Source organism: Callithrix jacchus, chromosome 12, assembly GCF_049354715.1.
Source record: "Callithrix jacchus isolate 240 chromosome 12, calJac240_pri, whole genome shotgun sequence".
Taxonomy (NCBI): Eukaryota; Metazoa; Chordata; class Mammalia; order Primates; family Cebidae; genus Callithrix; species Callithrix jacchus.
This window is the reverse complement of record NC_133513.1, coordinates 115,768,918-115,789,741: the sequence shown is the minus strand read 5'-3', so window position 1 is coordinate 115,789,741 and position 20,824 is coordinate 115,768,918. Positions and strand designations below refer to the sequence as shown.

At 37.8% G+C, this 20,824-nt stretch overlaps 1 protein-coding gene across 12 annotated transcripts in view; it reads right to left on the bottom strand.

The window, feature by feature from the left end:
* Positions 1-20,824, bottom strand: part of PLEKHA1 (pleckstrin homology domain containing A1) — a 67,017-nt gene that overhangs the window by 43,019 nt on the left and 3,174 nt on the right. For all 12 annotated transcript variants that reach the window (XM_078346698.1, XM_035269346.3, XM_035269340.3 and 9 more), the window contains exon 2: positions 4,040-4,200. In XM_078346698.1, coding sequence (XP_078202824.1) covers positions 4,040-4,180 — 141 coding nt within the window. In that variant the 5' untranslated portion in view covers positions 4,181-4,200. The remainder of the gene's footprint in view (positions 1-4,039; positions 4,201-20,824) is intronic.

Below are 20,824 nucleotides of genomic sequence, written 5' to 3'. Positions count from 1 at the left end.
CTGTATGTAACGTAGTGCCCTGTAAGACTGTAGTACAAAATGGAGGTCTGAAAACTTGAACTAAGAACCTAATCATAGAGGACCTAAATAAAAAACAAAGTAGCAAAGAATTTATATTGTAGAGAATTTAATCCAAAGAAGAAGGCTATGAGCAAATCTGGAATCAAAATTATGCTTTAATTAATACATCTTATCATAAACTGAATGGATTATAGAGGAGGAGGTAGAGGTAGGAAAACCAGACAGAATAATCTGGGGAAAAGAAACAAAACATATAAATGAAAAGACTGATGGATTTCAGAAGTAAAAATGAAACATTAGTTTCAGTTGATTTTGAAAATTACTTCTGCTGGAGATTAGGCAGGATCAACTTTTCAACTGACTTTATAATAATGTACTCAAAAAAAAATCTATGGGCTTGTTCTAATGAATTGATAAGGAGGTAACTGGAAGCCTAGACATTTCAAAGTCTTAAGATTCCCAAACATGAACTGCTTATTGTTGACAGGGACACATCTTTTAAAAACTTTCATGCGTATATACTGTAAAACTGCATTAATTATGTTCTGCTTTAAACTATATACTATGTACAAGCTTCCAAATACAAATAATAAATAGTAAATATGTACATAAAATTATAATTAATATATAACATTAAAAAGCTATTTGTATTCTTATATATAATGTTTTATATTTATGGGTTTTTGGTTAATCTTAGAGAAGGTAAAGAAATGTAAATATATCTTGAAGAATCTTTAACTACTACCAAAGTGATTATTTCAAAAACTGTTACCCTTCCATTCAAGGGTAATAATTTATTTCTTCTAAGTGTTCCATGAGCCTATTATTTTAACTGCTGAATAGAGCTCAAGGCCTTTGTGGAAGGAGGAGAAATGAGACAGCAAAACATGACATACAGTGTCACGGTAATAATAGCACACTACAGGGAAAGGTAAGTAGCTGAGACAAAAATAATATTCAAAATATCCAGTCTCTATGGACTAGAATGATTACCATCAAGTTGGACTGGAACAAAAAAAAAGAGAGATTCAAAATATGTTACTTGACAATGAGCAAGAAATAATAAACTAATACAACATTTAAGAAAAAAAGGAAAACAGGCCATTTGTTGATTATGAGTTCCTAAACTCATTTTGCCAAATACTTGTTTAAATCTCTTCAGATTCGTACAGCTACTTAATTATTCCCTTCTCCATCATTACCAACCTCCTTGACAAAGCACAGAAAGCCTCAAAGTGATCCCTAATAAACAACAGAATGAATTTTTAAACCAATGGTTAGTGGTAAATGAAGCAGTGGTCAGAGGAAAAAGTGGTTCCCTAATAACAGATGGATCAAACATTTTCTTTCTATACCAAGCTGTATAACCATGTTACTGTACTTTGACATAAGCAACTAGATTGAACATACAAAATTACCATTTTTTTAGTAATTCAAAATGGTTGTATATTAGCAATTTCATATGGTTCGATCTAATTGCTTTATGTCAAGGTGCAATAACATGGTTACACTGATCATAACAACCTTGGTAAAGAAAGAAAATAACATAATCTTAGCAAGACATTTTACTAAAGTTTTCATGAGTAGGTATGTCTTGATTATTACATTTAAAAGTGACACAAAGTTGGTACTAATGGTTAATACACTGCCTGGCAGAATCAAGATTTCCTAAGTTGGAAAGAAGATATAAAATTAAGAACGAACTGAAAAAGATTTGAAATTCTGCACTTAAAAAAATCAGCACTATGTCCAGAAAAGCTATTGCATTAATTCCAACATAGAGATCTAGCTTTTAAAAGTTCATGTAGATAAGACCTAGCTGAGTGCAAACCTAACAAATACTCCCCCTGCTATAGGCAAAATGATCTAGTCTCCAAGTACGTCACTGGCTCTCCTGCTTTGATCTCTGCCTGCCCACACTATTCTTTGAGCACCAGAATACTCACTTTTCCATCTCTTAGTCATTATATCCAAACTTCTAAGTCTATTTCAAATGTTACCACTTCCATGAAGACTTCAACTCCTTCTACTGGCTGTATAACCTTTCTCTGAATTCCAAGTTCATGTCTTATTCAGGGTAATAAATATATTCTATTTTGTACTTAATTCCTTTTAGCTCTGTTAAAGGGGTAGTACTGATAAAGAAGACTGATAAGAAGAATCTATTATGTAGGAACACAGAAAAATAATCAAGGAGTTTCAAGTAAAATTCAGGAGAAACCATATAGATGTCAACCAGACGGTGTGAAGAGAGAGAAAAATCAGGGAGAGATAACAGGCAGAACTGTACAATGGCTCATATGGGTGAGGAGAGTTCCCTTACAACTCAAATTCTACATAAACATAAACACAAGTATATCTGTATCTTGTCTAATCTAAAATCAGTATATAGTGAAGAATACTGTACTAGTTATCAAGAGACCTAGTTCTTGCTCTGTGAAACAGAGCAGAACCTTATATAAGTCTCTGCTCTTCCCTAGACCTTCCATTCCTCACCCACAGAAGAAGCCTACTGGACAAAAATTAGCTTAAAAGTCTGCTAGAGATTCATCCCTTGTTTTGCACATACTTCCCTGCAACATACAGCACCATTTTTAACTTTTACAATAATTTTTATCTGAAGACAAAAAGTTCTAAAAGGCTGGGTGCAGGGGCTCATGCCTGTAGCACTTTGGGAGGCCGAAGTGGGAGGATCACCTGAGGTCAGGAGTTCAAGACCAGCCTGGCCAACATGGCGAAACCCTGTCTCTACTACAAATACAAAAAATTAGCCATGCCTCATGGTGGCACATGTCTGTAGCCCCAGAAACTGGGGAGGCTGAGGCATGAGAATCACTTGAACCTGGGAGGCAGAGGTTGCAGTGAGCCAAAATCATACTGCTGCACTCCAGCCTGGGTGAGACTCCATCTCTCAAAAAAAAAGTTCCAAGGTAGAGAAAGTTGAAAGTTTAAAACTACTCCACAGATGATATCTAATCTCAGGCCCCTTACAGATCTTAAAACTGAGATTCTAATTTTTAAATTACAACATTTACCGCTATGTTTTGCAAGGCAGCAATAAAATCAAAATGCATTTCAGTTCATGGTTGGCATGACAATGATTGACTCAAATCCAACACTACAAAATGAAAGGACTACAAATGTGTAAGGGTATCAACTAGTTAAGTCATTTATTTATTAAAAAATAACAGTCTGGCTGGGCATGATGGCTCATGTCTGCAATCCCAGCACTTTGGGAGGCCAAGGTGGGAGGATCACAAAGTCAGAAGATCGAGACCATCCTGGCCAACATGGTGAAACTCCGTCGCTATTAAAAATACAAAAAATTAGCCGGGTGTGGTGGCACACGCCTGTAGTCCCAGCTACTCGGGGAGGCTGAGGCAGGAGAATTGCTCGAATTGGGAAGTGAAAGATTGCAGTGAGCCAAGATCAAGCCAGTGCACTCCAGCCTGAGTGACAGAGCGAGACTATGTCTCAAAACACACATGCGCACGCGCGTGCACACAACCCACCCCCCCCACCACACACACACAGAGTCTCTATCCTAGATACAGCATCTTAAACCTAAATTTAATCTCATTAAAGGGACCTTGGTATTAAGTCTCCTTAATGCAAGAGAATCATCTAAATCATCTATCCCGGGTCTTTATTTTAGCTATTGTTTAAAATACACATTACAAAAAAAAATTTCTTATTTTGGGGACAGCTTCAATTATTATTTTTTTCTGTGACTCAAGATCTAATTTCCTAAAACCTAATTTTCTATCAGAGAGAGCATTTCTCTCTCGAGGAAAAAATATATACAAAAGCATTAATTCTTATCAAATAAACTGTTTCACCTTCTGAAATTCAAACAAGATGGCAGAGGTCAGGGGTGCAGAGCGGAGAGTACAGCCAGTGGAAATAAATATAAAAATATACTGTTTAAGAAGACAAATTCTAAAATCTGTACAGTATGTCAAATACTTAAATACAACTTTCTATGCTTTTAAAAGGTAATCCTTGGAATTTTACAAACCTGTGGATTATCCATGTACCACACGAAACTATCTTCTCTGGTATCCAGTATGAAGTACCTTCGAAGAAATTTCCCACTGTTTTCATTTTCTTCAATGTCTAGAAAACCACAAATGCGATTCTGACGATCCACATAAGGCATTTCTAAGCTTGAACATTACACTGTAAAATAAAAATATTAACAGTAAGCTCCCTATGAAACAGAACTTGCCAACATTAGGTAGGGCCAATTAAAATGAACACAACACCAACATCTGAAGCACTGGCAAAAATCCCTTTTGAAATTAAGTTATGAATTGTGGTTACTACAGTAACTATTTACATGAATCGTGGTTACCACAGTAACTCCTTACTTTGATGGGGACAGTGGAGAGCTACTTCGCCTCAGTTGAATAACTTACCTACTTTTTCCCTAAAAAACCCCAGGGGAGCCAAAAAAAAAAAAAAAAAAACAGCTATCCAAATTTTCATTTCCTGGAGATACTCTATCCTTTAGATTACTTTAGAAGTGCTTAAATTCACAAAACAATAACAGTTAACGTTTAGTGACCACCTGCTACATGCCAGGCTCTGTGCAAGGTTCTTTTTCCTGTATTATCTCTTCTTTTTTTTTTGAGACGGAGTTTCGCTCTTGTTACCCAGGCTGGAGTGCAATGGCACGATCTTGGCTCACCGCAACCTCCGCCTCCTGGGTTCAGGCAATTCTCCTGCCTCAGCCTCCCGAGCAGCTGGGATTACAGGCACACACCACCGTGCCCAGCTTTTTGTAATTTTAGTAGAGACCGGGTTTCACCATGTTGACCAAGATGGTCTCGATCTGTTGACCTCGTGATTCACCCACCTCGGCCTCCCAAAGTGCTGGGATTACAGGCTTGAGCCACCACGCCCGGCCTGCATTATCTCTTCTAATCTGAACAATCCTAGGAGTAGGCATCACCACCCCAGCAGATAAGGAATTTAACATAGAAGGGAAGTGACTTTCCAAAATTCCAAAACTAGTAGGCCAGAGTCAAAGCCTGAATCCAGACTACTGCATTCTGGAGCTCTTATGCTCTAAACCATCCTCTCTCTCTAAAAACCCTGAATTGTTAAAATTAAAGTGAATCAAATTAATTAAACTTAGTTAACATAGTGGAAAGAGAGATAAGCAGGTATGATGTGCCTCCTGGTGGAAGACACAAACATTGGTAGCTGGATATAGAGGGGATCTAAAAAACATTTTTTCTTGTTATAGAAACACGCCAGTTAGAATGGCAATCATTAAAAAATCTGGAGACAACAGATGCTGGAGAGGATGTGGAGAAAAAGGAACACTTTTACACTGTTGGTGGGAGTGTAAATTAGTTCAACCATTGTGGAAGACAGTCTGGCGATTCCTCAAGGCCTTAGAAATAGAAATTCCATTTGACCCAGCAATCCCATTACTGGGTATATATCCAAAAGACTATAAATCGTTCTACTATAAGGACACATGTACACGAATGTTCATTGCAGCACTGTTTACAATAGCAAAGACCTGGAATCAACCCAAATGCCCATTGATAATAGACTGGATTGGAAAAATGTGGCACATATACACCATGGAATATTATGCAGCAATCAGAAATGATGAGTTTGTGTCGTTTGTAGGGACATGGATGAATCTGGAGAACATCATCCTCAGCAAACTGACACAAGAACAGAAAATGAAACACCGCATATTCTCACTCATAGGCGGGTGATGAAAAATGAGAACACATGGACACAGAAAGGGGAGTACTAAACACTGGGGTCTACTGGGGGGAAAAGGGGAGGGCCAGTGGGAGGGGGAGGTGGGGAGGGATAGCCTGGGGAGAAATGCCAAATGTGGGTGAAGGGGAGAAGCAAAGCAAAGCACACTGCCATGTGTGTACCTACGCAACTGTCTTGCATGCTCTGCTCATGTACCCCAAAACCTAAAATCCAATAAAAAATTAAAAAAAAAAAAGAAAAAATGTTTTTTAGATCCCCTCTATATCCAACTACCAATCTACAGGAGATACAGAACACAGAGGAACATGCTAAACTGCACTAAAGGAATTCAATCAGCCAAAGTCAGACTATAAGAAACAAAAGAGCAAGAAAAACAGTTTCTTTAGCAAATAAATTATTACAGGAAAAAAGAGAAAATGAGACATTATAGATTAAAGTAGACTAAACAGGTATATCATATTCTGGTCCTAAAGTACTGTAACTTTTGTTATACTGATTAAAGTTTAAAAAACATTAGGTGCCAAGCTTTGTTTCTCTAGAGACTACAGATACGTGATTCCTTTCTGGGTGATGCTTAGTCCAAATCTACACCAGACAGCTGTTCCTATTCTGGTACATCCATAGCTGGCACCATTGTATCTTTCGGCAGGATGAATTTACATAACTAGTTCTTTATTTAGAGGCTCAAAGTAAATTTAACTTACAGTGAAAATTCCATTACAATGCACACTGATATATTATGTATCTGCATCACTATTCCATATGCAGTTGGAGAAATTATAAAACACACCAAAAAGTTTTAAATAAAAACATCCAATAAGTTTGTGTGTTATTATTGTCCTTATATATCTAGCACTTTAAAGGAAATAATTTCTTTAATAAATTTACCATAAGTTTGTTTAAAAAAAAAGTTTACAATGTAATCAAAGCTTGAAAAATCAATATTCTATACTACAATATACTACAGGTAAAAACTATCAACTTGCCATGAGAATAAACACAGATCAGTGGAAAAGAATTAAAAACACAGAAACAAACCCATACATCTATAGTCAACTGCTTTCAACAAGGGTGCTAATACCATTCAATGTGGGGGAAAAAAGCCTCTTCAACAAATGGTGCTGGTACAACTGGATATCCACATATAGCAGAATGAAGCTGGACCCCTACCTCACACCATATACAAAACTTAACCCAAAACGGATGAACAATCTAAGAGCTAAAACTAGAAAACTTTTAGAAGAAAATACAGAATAAATCTTACACTTGGTATTGGCAATGAATTCTTAGATATAATACCAAAAGCATGAGCAACAACAAAAATAAAATAAACTGGACTTCATCAAAATTTAAAACTTTTTTTTGCATCAAAGGACATCAAGAAAGTCAAAAGAAAATCCAAAGGAGGAAAGAAAATATCTGCAAACTATATATCTGACAAGGGTCTAGTATCCAGAATATATAAATAATTTTTAGAATTTAAAAAGAAAAACCAGTCCAAGTTTAAAATGGGCAAATGTCTTGAAGAGCCATTTATCCAAAGAAGATAAACAGCCAACAAGAACATTAAAAGATGCTGAATATCAGTCATTAGGGAAATCCAAATAAAAACCACAATGAGATAAAACTTCACACCCACTAGGACAGCTAATTAAAGGAGAGGAGAATAACAAGTGTTGACAAGGACATGGAGAAACTGGAACCCTCCTACATTGCTGGTGGGAATGTAAAATGGTACAACAGCTATGTAAAACAGTTTGACAATTCTTCAAGAGTTAAACATAGAATTACCATATGACCCAGCAATTCTACTCCCAGGTACACACACACCTCATTTTACTGTGCCTCATTTTATTGTACTTCACAGATATTGGGGTTTTTACATATTGAAGGTTTGTGACAACCCTGCCATGGCAGATCAGAGCTCACTGCTTCCTTGAACTACTGGGCTCAAGAAATCCTCCTGCCACAGCTTCCTAAATAGGTGGAAGGACTACATGCATGCACCACCACACCCCAGTTAACTTTTTTATTTTTTGTAAAGACAGGATCTCATTATGCTGCCCAGGCTAGTCTTGAGCTCCTGGCCTCAAACTATCCTCTTGCCTCAGCCTCCCAAAGTGCTGGGATTACAGGCATGAGCCACCATGCCCAGCCAAGTGTCTCACTTTAAACCAAAAGCCAGAAATGATTAAGCTTAATAAGTAAGTCATGTCAAAAGCTGAGACAGACCAAAAGTGAGGCTTCCTGCACCAAACAGCCAAGTTATGAATGCAAAGGTAAAGTTCTTAAAGGAAATTAAAAGTGCTACTTCAGTGAACACAAGAACAAGTGAAAGAGCTTTATTGCTGATATGAAGAATGCTTTAGTGGTCTGGACAGAACATCAAATTAGCCACAGTCTTCCCCTTAAGCCAAAACCTAACCCAAAGAAAGGCTTTCTTCAGTTATTTGAAGGCTGAGAGAGGTGAAGAAGCTGCAGGAAAAAGAGCTGGAAGCTAGCAGAAGTTGGTTCATGAGTTTTAAAGAAAGAAGCCATCTCTATAACATAAAAGTGCAAGGTGAAGCAGCAAGTGCTGATGTAGAAGCTTCCACAAGTTATCCAAAAGATCCAGCTGAGATCAAGAAGGTGGCTACACTAAAGAGATTTTCAATGTATGTGAAAATCTTCTATTGGAAGACACCATCTAGGACTTTCACAGCTCTAGAGAAGTCAATGCCTGCTTCCAAGCTTCAAAGGACAAGTTGACTATCATTAGGGGCTAATGCAGCTGCTGACTTTAAATTGAAGTCAATGCTCACTTACCATTCTGAAAATCCTAGGGCCCTCAAGAATTACAATAAATCTACTCTGCCTGTATTCTAGAAATGGAATAACAAAGTCTGGATGACAGCACACTTGTTTACAGCATGCTTTACTTAATTTTTTTTTTTTGAGATGGAGTCTCCCTCTGTCACCCAGGCTGGATTGCAGTGGCACAATCTCAGCTTACTGCAACCTCTACCACCAGGTTCATGTGATTCTCCTGCCTTAGCCTCCCAACTAGCTGGGATTACAGGCACATGCCACCATGTCAGGCTAATTTTTGTATTTTCAGTAGAGACAGGTTTTCACCACGTTGACCAGGCTGGTCTCAAACTCCTGACCTCAGGTGATCCACTAACCTCAGCCTCCCAAAGTGCTGGGATTACAGGTGTGAACCACCACACCCGGCCACTGAATACTTTAAGTCTGCTGTTGAGACTTACTCCTCAGAAGATTCCTTTCCAAATATCACTGCTCACTGACAATGCACATAGTCACCCAAGAGCTCCTATAACATACAAGGTAATTCATGCTGTTTTCACACCTATTAACACAACATCCATTCTGCAGCTCACGGATCAAGGAGTAATTTCCACTTTCAAGTCTTATTATTTCAGAAACACATTTTGTGATACTGAAATATACATTTGTGATTTGAAATATAGCTGCCATAGATAGTGATTCCTCTGATACATTTGGGCAAAGTAAATTGAAAACTTTTTGGAGAGAATTCATCATTCTAGATGCCATTCAGAATATTCATGATTCACAGGAGGAGGTCCAAATATTAACATTAACAAGAGTTTGAAACTACATATAGGACAGAAACAGCAAAAGGACTAGAATTAGAAGAGGAACCTGAAGATGTGACTAATTACTGTAATCTCATGCTAAAACTTGAACAGATGAGGAGCTGCTTCTATGGATGAGTGAAAACACTGGTTTCTTGAAATGCCACAGCCACCCCTACCGTCAGCAACCATTACCCTAATCTGTAAGCAGCCATCAACACTGAGGTAAAACTCTCCACGAGCAAAAAATTATGACTCATTTGAAGAGGCTCAGATGATTGTTAGCATTTTAAAGCAATAAAACATTTTTAAATTATAGTATGTACATTTTTTAGACATAATGCTATGGAACACTTAATAGACTACTGTATAGTATAAAAATCATTTTTATAAGCACTAGGAAATCAAAAAATTAGTGTGACTCATTTTATCATAACATTTATTGCCATGGACAGGAACTGAACCCACAGTATCTCTGAGATTTGCTTACAGATATTCAGAATTGAACACAGGTAGTCAAACCCTTATATATGAAATGTTCACAGCAACACTATTCACAAATAGCCAAAGGGTGGAAACAACCCCAATATTTATCAGTGGGTGAATGGATAAAATGTGGCATATACATACAATGGAATATTATTCAGACATAAAAAGGAATGAAATTCTGATACATGCCCTGGATAAACCTTGAAAACATGCTAAGTGAAAAAAGCCAGCAACAAAAAGGTACATGTTGTATGATTCTATTTCTATGAAAGATCCAAAACAGATAAATCCTGAGACAGAGAGGCTGACGAGAGGGGGAGATGCGGAAGAGCTGCTTAATGGGTGATGAAAATGTTCTGACAGTAGATACGGGTGATAGTTGCACAACGCTGACACTGTGAACATATGAAATGTCACTGGGGCCAAGCGCGGCAGCTCATGCCTGCAATCCCAACATTTTGGGAGGCCAAGGCGAGTGGATCACAAGGTCAGAAGTTCAAGAGCAGCCTGGACAACATGATGAAACACTATCTCTACTAAAAACTACAAAAAAAATTAGCTAGGTGTGGTGGCAGGCGTCTATAATACCAACTACTCAGAAGGCTGAGGAAGGAGAATTGCTTGAACCCAGGTGGTAGAGGTTGCAATAAGCCAAGATCACACCCATGCACTCCAGCCTGGGTGACAGAGTGTGACTCCATCTCAAAAAAAAAAAGTCATTGAGCTGTACACATTAAAATGGGTAATCTTATGCTAATTTCACCTCAACTAAAAAAATTAAAGAATGGTGTAATACTACTTACTAGGCAGTTTCTACAATGACTATCCCAATATATTTATCTTACTTCTTAGTTTAAGAGTAGAGCAGATAAATTATCTACTTGAAAAAACTCAGTCTTAGAATGCTCACTCCAGAAGTCAGCTGTCATATAGGAAATTTAACTGCCTTAAGACTGCCCTGTTATGTGAAAGCCAACTAGTCCCATGAATAAGCTAGTGGAGAGAGGTGGCCAGCCCACACCCAGCTGTTCCAGCCATTCTAGCAGAGTGAGCGAAGAGGCTACCTTGACCATCCAGCCCAGTCAAGCCTTCAGATGACTCTTGTTCCAACTGCTATCTGACTGCAACTACAAAAGAAAGACCCCAAGAGGGAACGGCTCAAATGAGCTCCTTCAACCCAGAGAACAGTGAAAAATAATGAGTGTTCTTTTACACACAGAAAAGCCCTCGGGCATATATCATATAAATACAATAAATATATAGAGCATTCAAGAATTCTATAAACAAATATGTCAAAATTTTCATTCATTTTTAGTGCTATAGATGAAATTATCACCTGAATAACTACTTGAAAATTAAAACACACTTTTAAATAAAATATAAGTAAAAGAAGAAATCAAAAGGGAAATTATAAAACATTCTTAACTAAATGAAAATTTTAAAAAGTCAAAATTTGTGGTATGCAGCTAAAGGTTTAAAGATGCTTTTATTAGAAATGAGGGTCTAAAATCAATGATCTAAAACTCCACCTTAAACAGCTAGAAAAAGAAGGTAAAGTATAATAAATATCAGAAAAGAAACTAATGAAATTGCAAACAAACAATAAAGAAAATTAAAACCAAAAGGTGTTTCTTTGCAAAGATCAAATTGATAAATCTATAACTATATGGACCAAGCAAAAGAGAGAAAGGAAATCACCAATATTAGGAAGTACAGAGAGATTATCACTTCACACCCTAAAGATATTAAGTGGGTAATAAGAATTCATGGAAACAAATTTGACAATTTAAAAGTCAACAAATTCTTTGAAAAAACACAACTTTGAAAAAACTGGCACAAGATGAAAAAGAAAACCTGAAGTACCTACTTCTTCTACCAAAGCAAATGAATTCATTACTAAAACCCCAAAAAGAAAAGTCCGAGCCTAGAATAGTTCATATGTAAGTTCTACCAATCCCTCAAGGAAAAAAATAACACCAATCTTTTACAAATTCTTCTAGTAAACAGGAGAACAGTTAATTTTCAACCAAGGTGCCAAGGCAATTTTGTAGAGAAAGGACAGTCTTTCCAAAAAATGAGACTGGAATAATTGACTGTGGAAAAAAACTAACTCTAAATGGATCACTGACCCAATGTAAAAACTAAAATGATAAAGCTTCTAGAACAAAATATAGGACCAAGTCTTCATGACCTTAAGGGTAGACAAATATTTCTTAGCTAAGACACAAAAAGCCTGAACCATATAATAGTTAATATATTCACAATGTAATCAAACTTTAAAACTGCTCTTCAAAAGACACCATAAAGAAAAGACAAGCCACGAAATTAGAGAAAATATTCATATGTATGTATCTAGACAACAACTGATACCCTAGAACAGGAAAGTAATTATTACAATTCAATTATAAGACAACCAAATAAGAAAATGTTCAAAAAGCTTGGAACACACAAGCTGACAAAGATATGAAAATAATAAATAAGCACACAAATAGATGCCCACCATAATTAGTCAGCAAAGTGCAAATAAAATCATGAGATACTATAACACACCTACTAAAATGTCAAAAAACAAAACAAAACAAAACCCTGACAATACTAAATGCTGTCAAAGATGTGAAATAAATGAACTCTAATACGTTGCTGGTGGGGGAATGCAAAATGACATAGCAACTTTGGAGAACAGTTTGGCAGTTTTTACAATTAAGCACATCCTTAGAGTACACCCAGCAGTCCCACTCCTAGTATTTGTATCCAGTATTTGATATAAGCATAACCCTTCAGTTGACACAAATGTTTACAGAAGTATTATTCATAACTGAACAACAAGAAAAAAAACAGGAACAACCCAAATGTCCTTCAACTGGTATATGAATAAACAAACTGTGGTACATCCAACACAATAAAATATTACTTGGCAAAATAAAGGAGCAAACTACTGATACATGTGCAACTAACAAATTTCAATGTATTTTGGTATGTGAAAGAAGCCAGATCAAAAAGCGTATGGGACATAGAACAGATCAGTGGGTAGAGGAGAGAGATGACTTAAGAGAGTAATTTGGGGTGGGGCGGGGGAGGGGGGTGATAGAACTGTTCTGTATCTTCATGGTAGGATACATGACTATGCATTCGTGAAAACTATAAGCCTACATGCCACAAAGAATGAACTTAACTGCCTGCAAAGTGAAAAAAAAAAAAAAAAAAAAAAAAACTAACAACAGAAAACAACAACAGTGATAGAAAACAGATCAGAGTTGCTAGGGCATGGGACGGGGATGGAATGACTACAAAGGAACACGAAAGAATTGTTTTTGGTACTAGAATTATTGTACATTTCAATTGTGATGGTGGTTACACAGTTGTATGCATATGTCAAAACTTACAGAATTTTACACTAAAATGGGTAAAATTAGATCTCAACAATCTTGAGTTTAAAAAAAGATACCATATGCACTCAACAGAGGAGCTAAAATTAAACAGACTGTCAACACCAAATTCATCAAAGACGTGGAACATCAGAATTTTTACACTGATCATAGAAATGTAAAGGGGAAAACTACTTTGGGAAAAGTGCTAGGAACAAAACCAAACATATACCTATACTATGAACCAGTCACTCCATTCCTAGGTTATTTACCCACAAGAAATGAAAGCATATATGCGCATATTAACTGACAAATGTTTATGGTAGCTTTACTAACAAGATTCCAACTAGAAACAACCCAAATGTCCATCAACAAGAAGGTAAATAAAATGTGGTAATCTACACAATGAATACTGCTCTCCAGTAAATAGGAGCTACTGACAGATCCAACAATATGGGTGAATCTCAAAATCATAATACTAAGTGAAAAAATGAAAGACATAAAAGGATACAGCCTGTATAATTCCATTTCTGTAAAATTCTGAAAATTGCAAACCAATCTATAGGGGCAGAATGCAAATCAGTAGTTGCTTGGTGCTGGGGGAGACGGGAAGGACTTTAACTGGCATGAGGATACTTCTCAGAGTTATGGGAATGTTCTGTATCTTAATGTGTTTGTAGACATGGTTAAAACTCATCAAATTATACATTTTAAAGAGATGAAGTTTACTGAATATAATTTCAAAAAGTTAATTAAAAATCCAGTAACAATTTTGTTTTTTGAGAAAGGGTCTCACTCTGTTGCCCTGACTGCAGTGCAGTTACACGATCTTGGCTCTCCACAACCTCCACCTCACAGGCTCAAGCCATTCTCCTGCCTCAGTCTCCCAAGCAGCTGGGATTACCGGCACACACCACTACTGCCGGGCTAATTTTTGTATTTTTGGTAGGGATAGGGTGTTTCAGCATGTTGGCCAGGCTGGTCTGGAACTCCTGACCTCAAATGATCCACCCACCTAAGCCTCCCAAAGTGCTGGGATTACAGGTGTGAGCCACCACACCCAGCCCACTAACAATTTTAAAAACTCATTTATAAATTACTACAAATAAAGGTTTTTAAAAGTTTTCCATAGCAAAAACTCAATAAGCCAAGTCAAGGCCAGCAGAAAATATTTGCAACTTATATCATAGACAAAGGGCTAATTTCCCTAACATTTAAAGAGCTTGCAAAAAGGTCAAGGGAAATATATCAAACGTTCAATAGAAAAATGAGTAAAAGACATGAACATTGTACCAATAAAGATATAAAAATTTCCCATTTTGGCCCTTATATGTATGAAAAGATATTCAGTATCACTCATAATCCCATATTGAGACGTAGCCATTGCCAATGACATCGCAAGAACAGGAAAAACATGAGAAAAGCCACCATAGGAATTCAAAGTGTGTACTGTAAGAAATGGCTTGGGAAAGATAACTGGTTTCATTAAAATTAAATTCAAAAGCAGTAGAAGAAAAGGAACTAGAGGAGCAACCTATAAATAAAAAAGGCTTTAAAAGACATCTGGACCAATCACGACATGTGGATTTTATTTAAATCCTGTTTCGTTAAAAAAAAAAAAAAAAAACGGATATATTTAAGAAAATTGAAAATTTGAATACTGCCCAATATTAAGAAAATAGACACATTATTTTTGGTGTGATAATGGCATTGTGGTTGTTACCCAAAAAAGGAGTCCTTTTCATTTACAGATTACTAATATAAAATAAAATGTTACTTATTTGGGGCCAGGCATGGTGGCTCACAACTGTAATCCCAGCACTTTGGGAGGCTGAGGCAGGAGGATCGCTTAAGCTCAGGAGTTCAGGCCTGCAATATGAAGAGACATTATCTCTACCAAAAAAAAAAAAAATTATCCAGGCATAGTAGTGTGCGCCTGTAGTCCCAGCTACTTAGGAGGCTAAGGTGGAATAATCGCTTCAGCCTGGGAGATCGAGGCTGCAGTAAGCTATGACTGTGCCACTGTACTCCACCCTGGGCAATAAAGCAAGACCCTGTTAAAAAAAAAAAAAAAAAAAAAAGACGTGAGGTGAGGTGAGGTTGAGTTGAGTTGAATTACCTGGGATTTGATTCAAAATAATTTGAGAGAAGGGAATAAACAGATGAGGCATTGGTGGTTGGGTTGATAGTTGTTGGGGCTAAATGATGATGTTCATTAGTCACACTATTCTATCTTTGTGGATGTTCACAATTCTCCATAATAAAAGAAAGTTGTTTTAATTTATACTACAGAGATACACCATTATCATCTATTTGACTGGCAAAAATTCAAAAGCCTGACAACACACCCTACTGATGAGACTGTAAGAAAACAGAAACTCTTTTACTGCTGGCAAGAATGCAAAATGGTAGAAAACCTACTGGGTGAATCGGGTCCTATTTAACAAAATCATATATGCTTTTATCCTATGATCCAGCATTCCTACTTGGTACTGTAATCTGAAACATTTTAGGTACGACAGGACTTCCAGACCATTATAATATACATGATAGGATAATGTAAATATACTGATACGATTAATTATATTTAAAATAAAATATGTATTTGTTATTAGGAACCAAGACTTTCACAATGAGAGAAAAGAGGTACAAATACAAAACAGAACAAACTGTGTACAATGCGACTGAATTAGAAATACTATGAACTACATAATCTCTGAAAGTATGATAGTAATAGAAAATCACCACTCTGTAATCCCAGTCTCTCACTGATTTATACAAGCCATCTTCAATGAACACTAAAACAACTAGATGAAATGTTGTTAGGAAACAGAATATTCATAGTCACAAAATATCACCCCACAGTTTTGTTACTAATTACAAACAGGAAATACACCTTCCTTTACGTTGGAGAGATCTTACAGCCCCCACCTTTACCAAATAACTTGTTATCTCTTGAAACAAGAATCTACTAACAAATTCCACTTCTCTCTAAACAAACTAAGTATGGTATAATTCCACTAACATGAAATATCCAGAATGGGCAAATCCATAAAGATGGACTACTAGTTGCCTAGGTACGGGATAAATGAGTTGTTGTCTAAGGATGGGAGGGTACAGGATTTCTTCGGAGGTGATACAAATATTCTAAAATTGATTGTGGTATTATCCATATAACTGTGAATGCACTGAATCGTACATTTTAAATAAGTGAATTATATGGTGTGAATTATATCCAGTAAAGCTGTTTTTTAAAAATAAACAATACAATTGTCTTTCATTCTAGAGCACATTAAAAACCCTAAGGAAATTTCACCTCCCAGACCTCTATTGTTGGAGTATCCCAGAGAGTGGTCTGAGGATTATATACTCAGACATATACTCAATGTCTTGGTGAGCTTACTCATTCTCGCCGGTCTAAATATTGATGACTTCCAGACTAGTATCTCCAGCCTTGAACACTGTTGACCTCCAGACCCATGTATATAAGTGCCTATTCTATGGTTCCACTTATCTAACAAGCCATCTCAAACTTAACTGAGCTCCAGACATTCCCTTCAGAAACCTGATCCAGCCTTCCGCAGCTCAGTGAAGGGCCACTCCCTTCTTCCAGTTGTTCGGGCAAAATATCTTGAAGTCACACTTAAGTTTTTCTCACCCTGTAGTAGTCTGTTCTTGCACTGCTCTAAAGAACTACCTAAGACTGGGTAATTTATAAAGAAAAGAGGTTCAGTTCGTTCACAGTCCCACAGTCTGTACAGGAAGCGTGACTGGGGAGACCTCAGGAAACGTATAATCACGGTGGAAGGTGAAGAGGAAGGAGTCACCCCTTACATGGCTGGAGCAGGAAGAAGAGAGAGAGAAGAGAGGTACACACTTTTAAACAACCAGATCTCATGAGAACTCGCTCACTATCACCTGCCACGAGGCCCCTCCTCCAACATTGGGGATTACAATTTGACATGAGATTTGGGTGGGGACACAAATCCAAACCATATCCTATCCCCATGTCCTATCCATCAGCAAACCCTGTTATCTTCATCTTCAAATTATAACCAGAATCCTACTTTTCACCACTTGCTGCCACTCTGGTCCAAGCAACTGTCACCTCCCACCTGGATTATTGCCAAGGGGCTCTCCTTGCTCCAGCCCTTGCCACATTTCAATCTATTCTCAATACAGCAGTCAAAGAGATCCCATTAAAACAATGATTCAGGTGTTCACTCAATAAACACACATATTACTACTCATAAAGCACTTTTCTAAATTCCTAAATATTAGTTGATTTAATCCTTAGAACAATTTTACAGATGACAAAACTAAGGCACTTGCTCAAGGTCACCTGCTTAGGAAGTAGCAGTGCCAGCAGTCAAACTAGAGGAGTCTGGCTCTACGGTCATACTGCTCAATACTATGTAATACCTCCCTCTTGCTCAAAACTCTTCAATGCAATAGATGTCCACTTATTAGAATTACCTGGGAGTTTTAAAAATTGCTGATGCCTAGGTTAAAACACCACCTCCCCCACCAGCACTGACCAATTAAATCAGAAACTGGGATGGAATCCAGGCATCAGTACTTTTTTTTTTTTTTTTTTTGAGACGGAGTTTCGCTCTTGTTACCCAGGCTGGAGTGCAATGGCGATCTCGGCTCACCACAACCTCCGCCTCCTGGGTTCAGGCAATTCTCCTGCCTCAGCCTCCTGAGTAGCTGGGATTACAGGCACGTGCCACCGTGCCCAGCTAATTTTTTGTATTTTTAGTAGAGACAGGGTTTCACCACATTGACCTGGATGGTCTTGATCTCTTGACCTCGTGATCCACCCACCTCGGCCTCCCAAAGTGCTGAGATTACAGGCGTGAGCCATCGCGCCCGGCCCCATCAGTACTTTTTTAAAACTTCCCCAACAATTCTAATGTTCAGCCAAGGCTGACAACCATTGTTTCAATAGGATCTCATTCAAAGTAAAAACCTAAAAACCAAAGCCCTTATAAAGACCTCTAGGTCTGCCCTTACCCTATCCCAATACCCACCTCCTCATTCATTTGCCTGCTGAACTCACCAGACAAGATTCCCACACAGGGACTTTTAACTCAGTTACTTTCTCTGTGAACACTTCCTTTAAGATCTTATCTAAAACTGCAAATACTCCAAACTGTTCTGCCACTTCTACCTCCACTCCCTATGTTATTCTTCTCCTTAGCATTTACTAACATTTAACAAATGATATGATACAGTTTACTCATTTACCTGTTTCTTGTGTTTCCCCACACTATAATGCAGGCTCTATGACAGCAGGGATTTTTTGTTTTTTGTTATTTACTGTTGTTTCCTCAATGCCTAAAACAGTGGTTGCCACACAGAAGAGCCTCAGTCACTATCTGTTGAATGAAGTATTAAGTAACCCACAATCACTGCATCAAAGATTAACATTAAGTTTCCAGATAAAAAGTTGTTTCTTCCTCATCAGACAAGAATCATTTACCAGATTTAACTGGTTTATTTAGATAATGGAAGGAAAAGGTTCAAACACTGTATTTTCATTTGAATTTATATCCTTAGTAAAAATTACATGACACAGTTATATTATTAACATGCTCTCCCCATCCAAATTTCTCCTTCAGCTTTACTCATACTCTAAGATAGAGTTAGATCTTACAAATCAGTCATAAATTAACATAATCACAGTTAACACTTCATCAGTCAGGAACCAGGAAGTCAGCCAAAAAATAAAGCAAAACACAGAAACATCCTGAGTGATATAAGAAAAAGCTACGAAAAATTGAATTCTGCACAGTGAGATCTCATCAGGCCCATAGGCCCATAGGACTTCATTATTATTTGTTAAAACATGTCGAGTATGACTACTCCTATTGCCCCACAATCACTGATAAACACAAAGCTGAGGATATATAGACATCAACGATCAAATATGTGTAGACTCAGGCATGGCTCTGACACCCTAATCAGCACTATCCTTCCACTATCTACAAGCGGTTCACAGAGGAAAAAGAACTAGAAGTCTTCCAAGTCTTCAGGGAGAACACAGGGAAAGGAAGAAGGTCTTCACCCAAAACAATGGCAGGGGCCTCCAACAGAAATCACCACGAAGATCAGAAGGGCCCAGAAGAGACTTGCATCCATTCTCCAGCTCCACATCTGCTTATGCAGCAGACAGAGTGACTGACCCTGCATGTCTACTTGAAAAGGGGGACAAAGAGAACTGATGAGAAATGGCGGGGCTCGGAAAGAAGGCAGACTTAAGTGGTCTGTATGCCACTATTTGGCATCACGAGGAAGTGAGTTTCCAGTGGGTTGAATGCAAACCATAGAGTACTTGGACTGGAGTTGTTTTGCCATTATCAAAATATCTGACTGCAAAGAGAAAAGATCTCCACCAGGATGCACGCACATTCACATAACCAGTAGGTAGACTGACAGGATAGGAGCAAGCAGATGGGTGTGTAGGTTGGAAAAGGTTTAGTTACAGAAAATTTCATATCCAGAAACTGTGCAGCAGGAGTCTCCCTGAAAGATCTCACCAAAATGCCAGCTTGGTTGCCTATCACTGGACTGCAATGGCCTACCACTGTTAATCAAGTGAGCACCAGATAACAAACACTTGTCTTTTTCCACTTCTCTCCTTGACAAGTTAGTATCCAAGAAGATCCCTCAAGAGTAAAAGGAAAGAGATATCCCAGGAGCTTACCACAAGCCCTCCGGACCCCAAGGGCTTCAGGAAGTAAGTGGCCTGACCATGCAGAAGGAAAAAAAGCCTTTAGATTGAATATGAGATTAAAAGTTCAAACTGGAATACACTGGAGTAGTTTTGTTTTGTTTTGTTTGTTTTTGAGACAGGGTCTCACTCTCCTGTCACCCAGGCTGGAGTGCTGCAGCACAATCTCTGTTCACTGCAATCTCTGCCTCCCAGGCTCAAGGGATCCTCTCACAACAGTATCCCAACTAGCTGGGACTACAAGCACGTGCCACCACGCTCAGCTGATTTTTCTATTTTTTGCAGAGACAAGGTTTTGTCATGTTGCCCAGGCTGGTGTCAAACTCCTGGGCTCAAGCCATCCTCCTACCTTTGCTCTCTGAAGTGCTGGAATTACAGGTGTGAGCCACTGAGCCCAGGACAGAGCTTTTTGATAACTAAATGATAGAAAAGCTATCATTTACCATGTTATGGAGGATGGGGGACAGCAGGGTGCGAGATAAAGAGCCTACAAAATATAGTTAAAGGCAGTGAATGGGGAAAAACAAAACTCATGTTTGTTTTCAGTAAGCTCGGACTGCTGAATAACCTGATGACATACACAAGAGCATTTTCACCCTAATAATGGGATGGAACACCTGACATGGAAGTTCTCATGAGGGATTTACTGTACTGGGTAAGATGCTACATTCGAAGCCTTCCGAGATCACTTCCAATTCTAATGCCTGTGATTGTCTTTTCCTTCAAGAGGTTAAACTGAATCCTGAATCCAGAATCTAGAGTTCAATGGTTAAACTATAAAAGGCTAGGCTGCCTAAAGGGCTAAAACCCAAATGGAGAATAAAGCTATCAGATCGACAAGTCTGATAAGAGTTCCATGTAGGAAACAA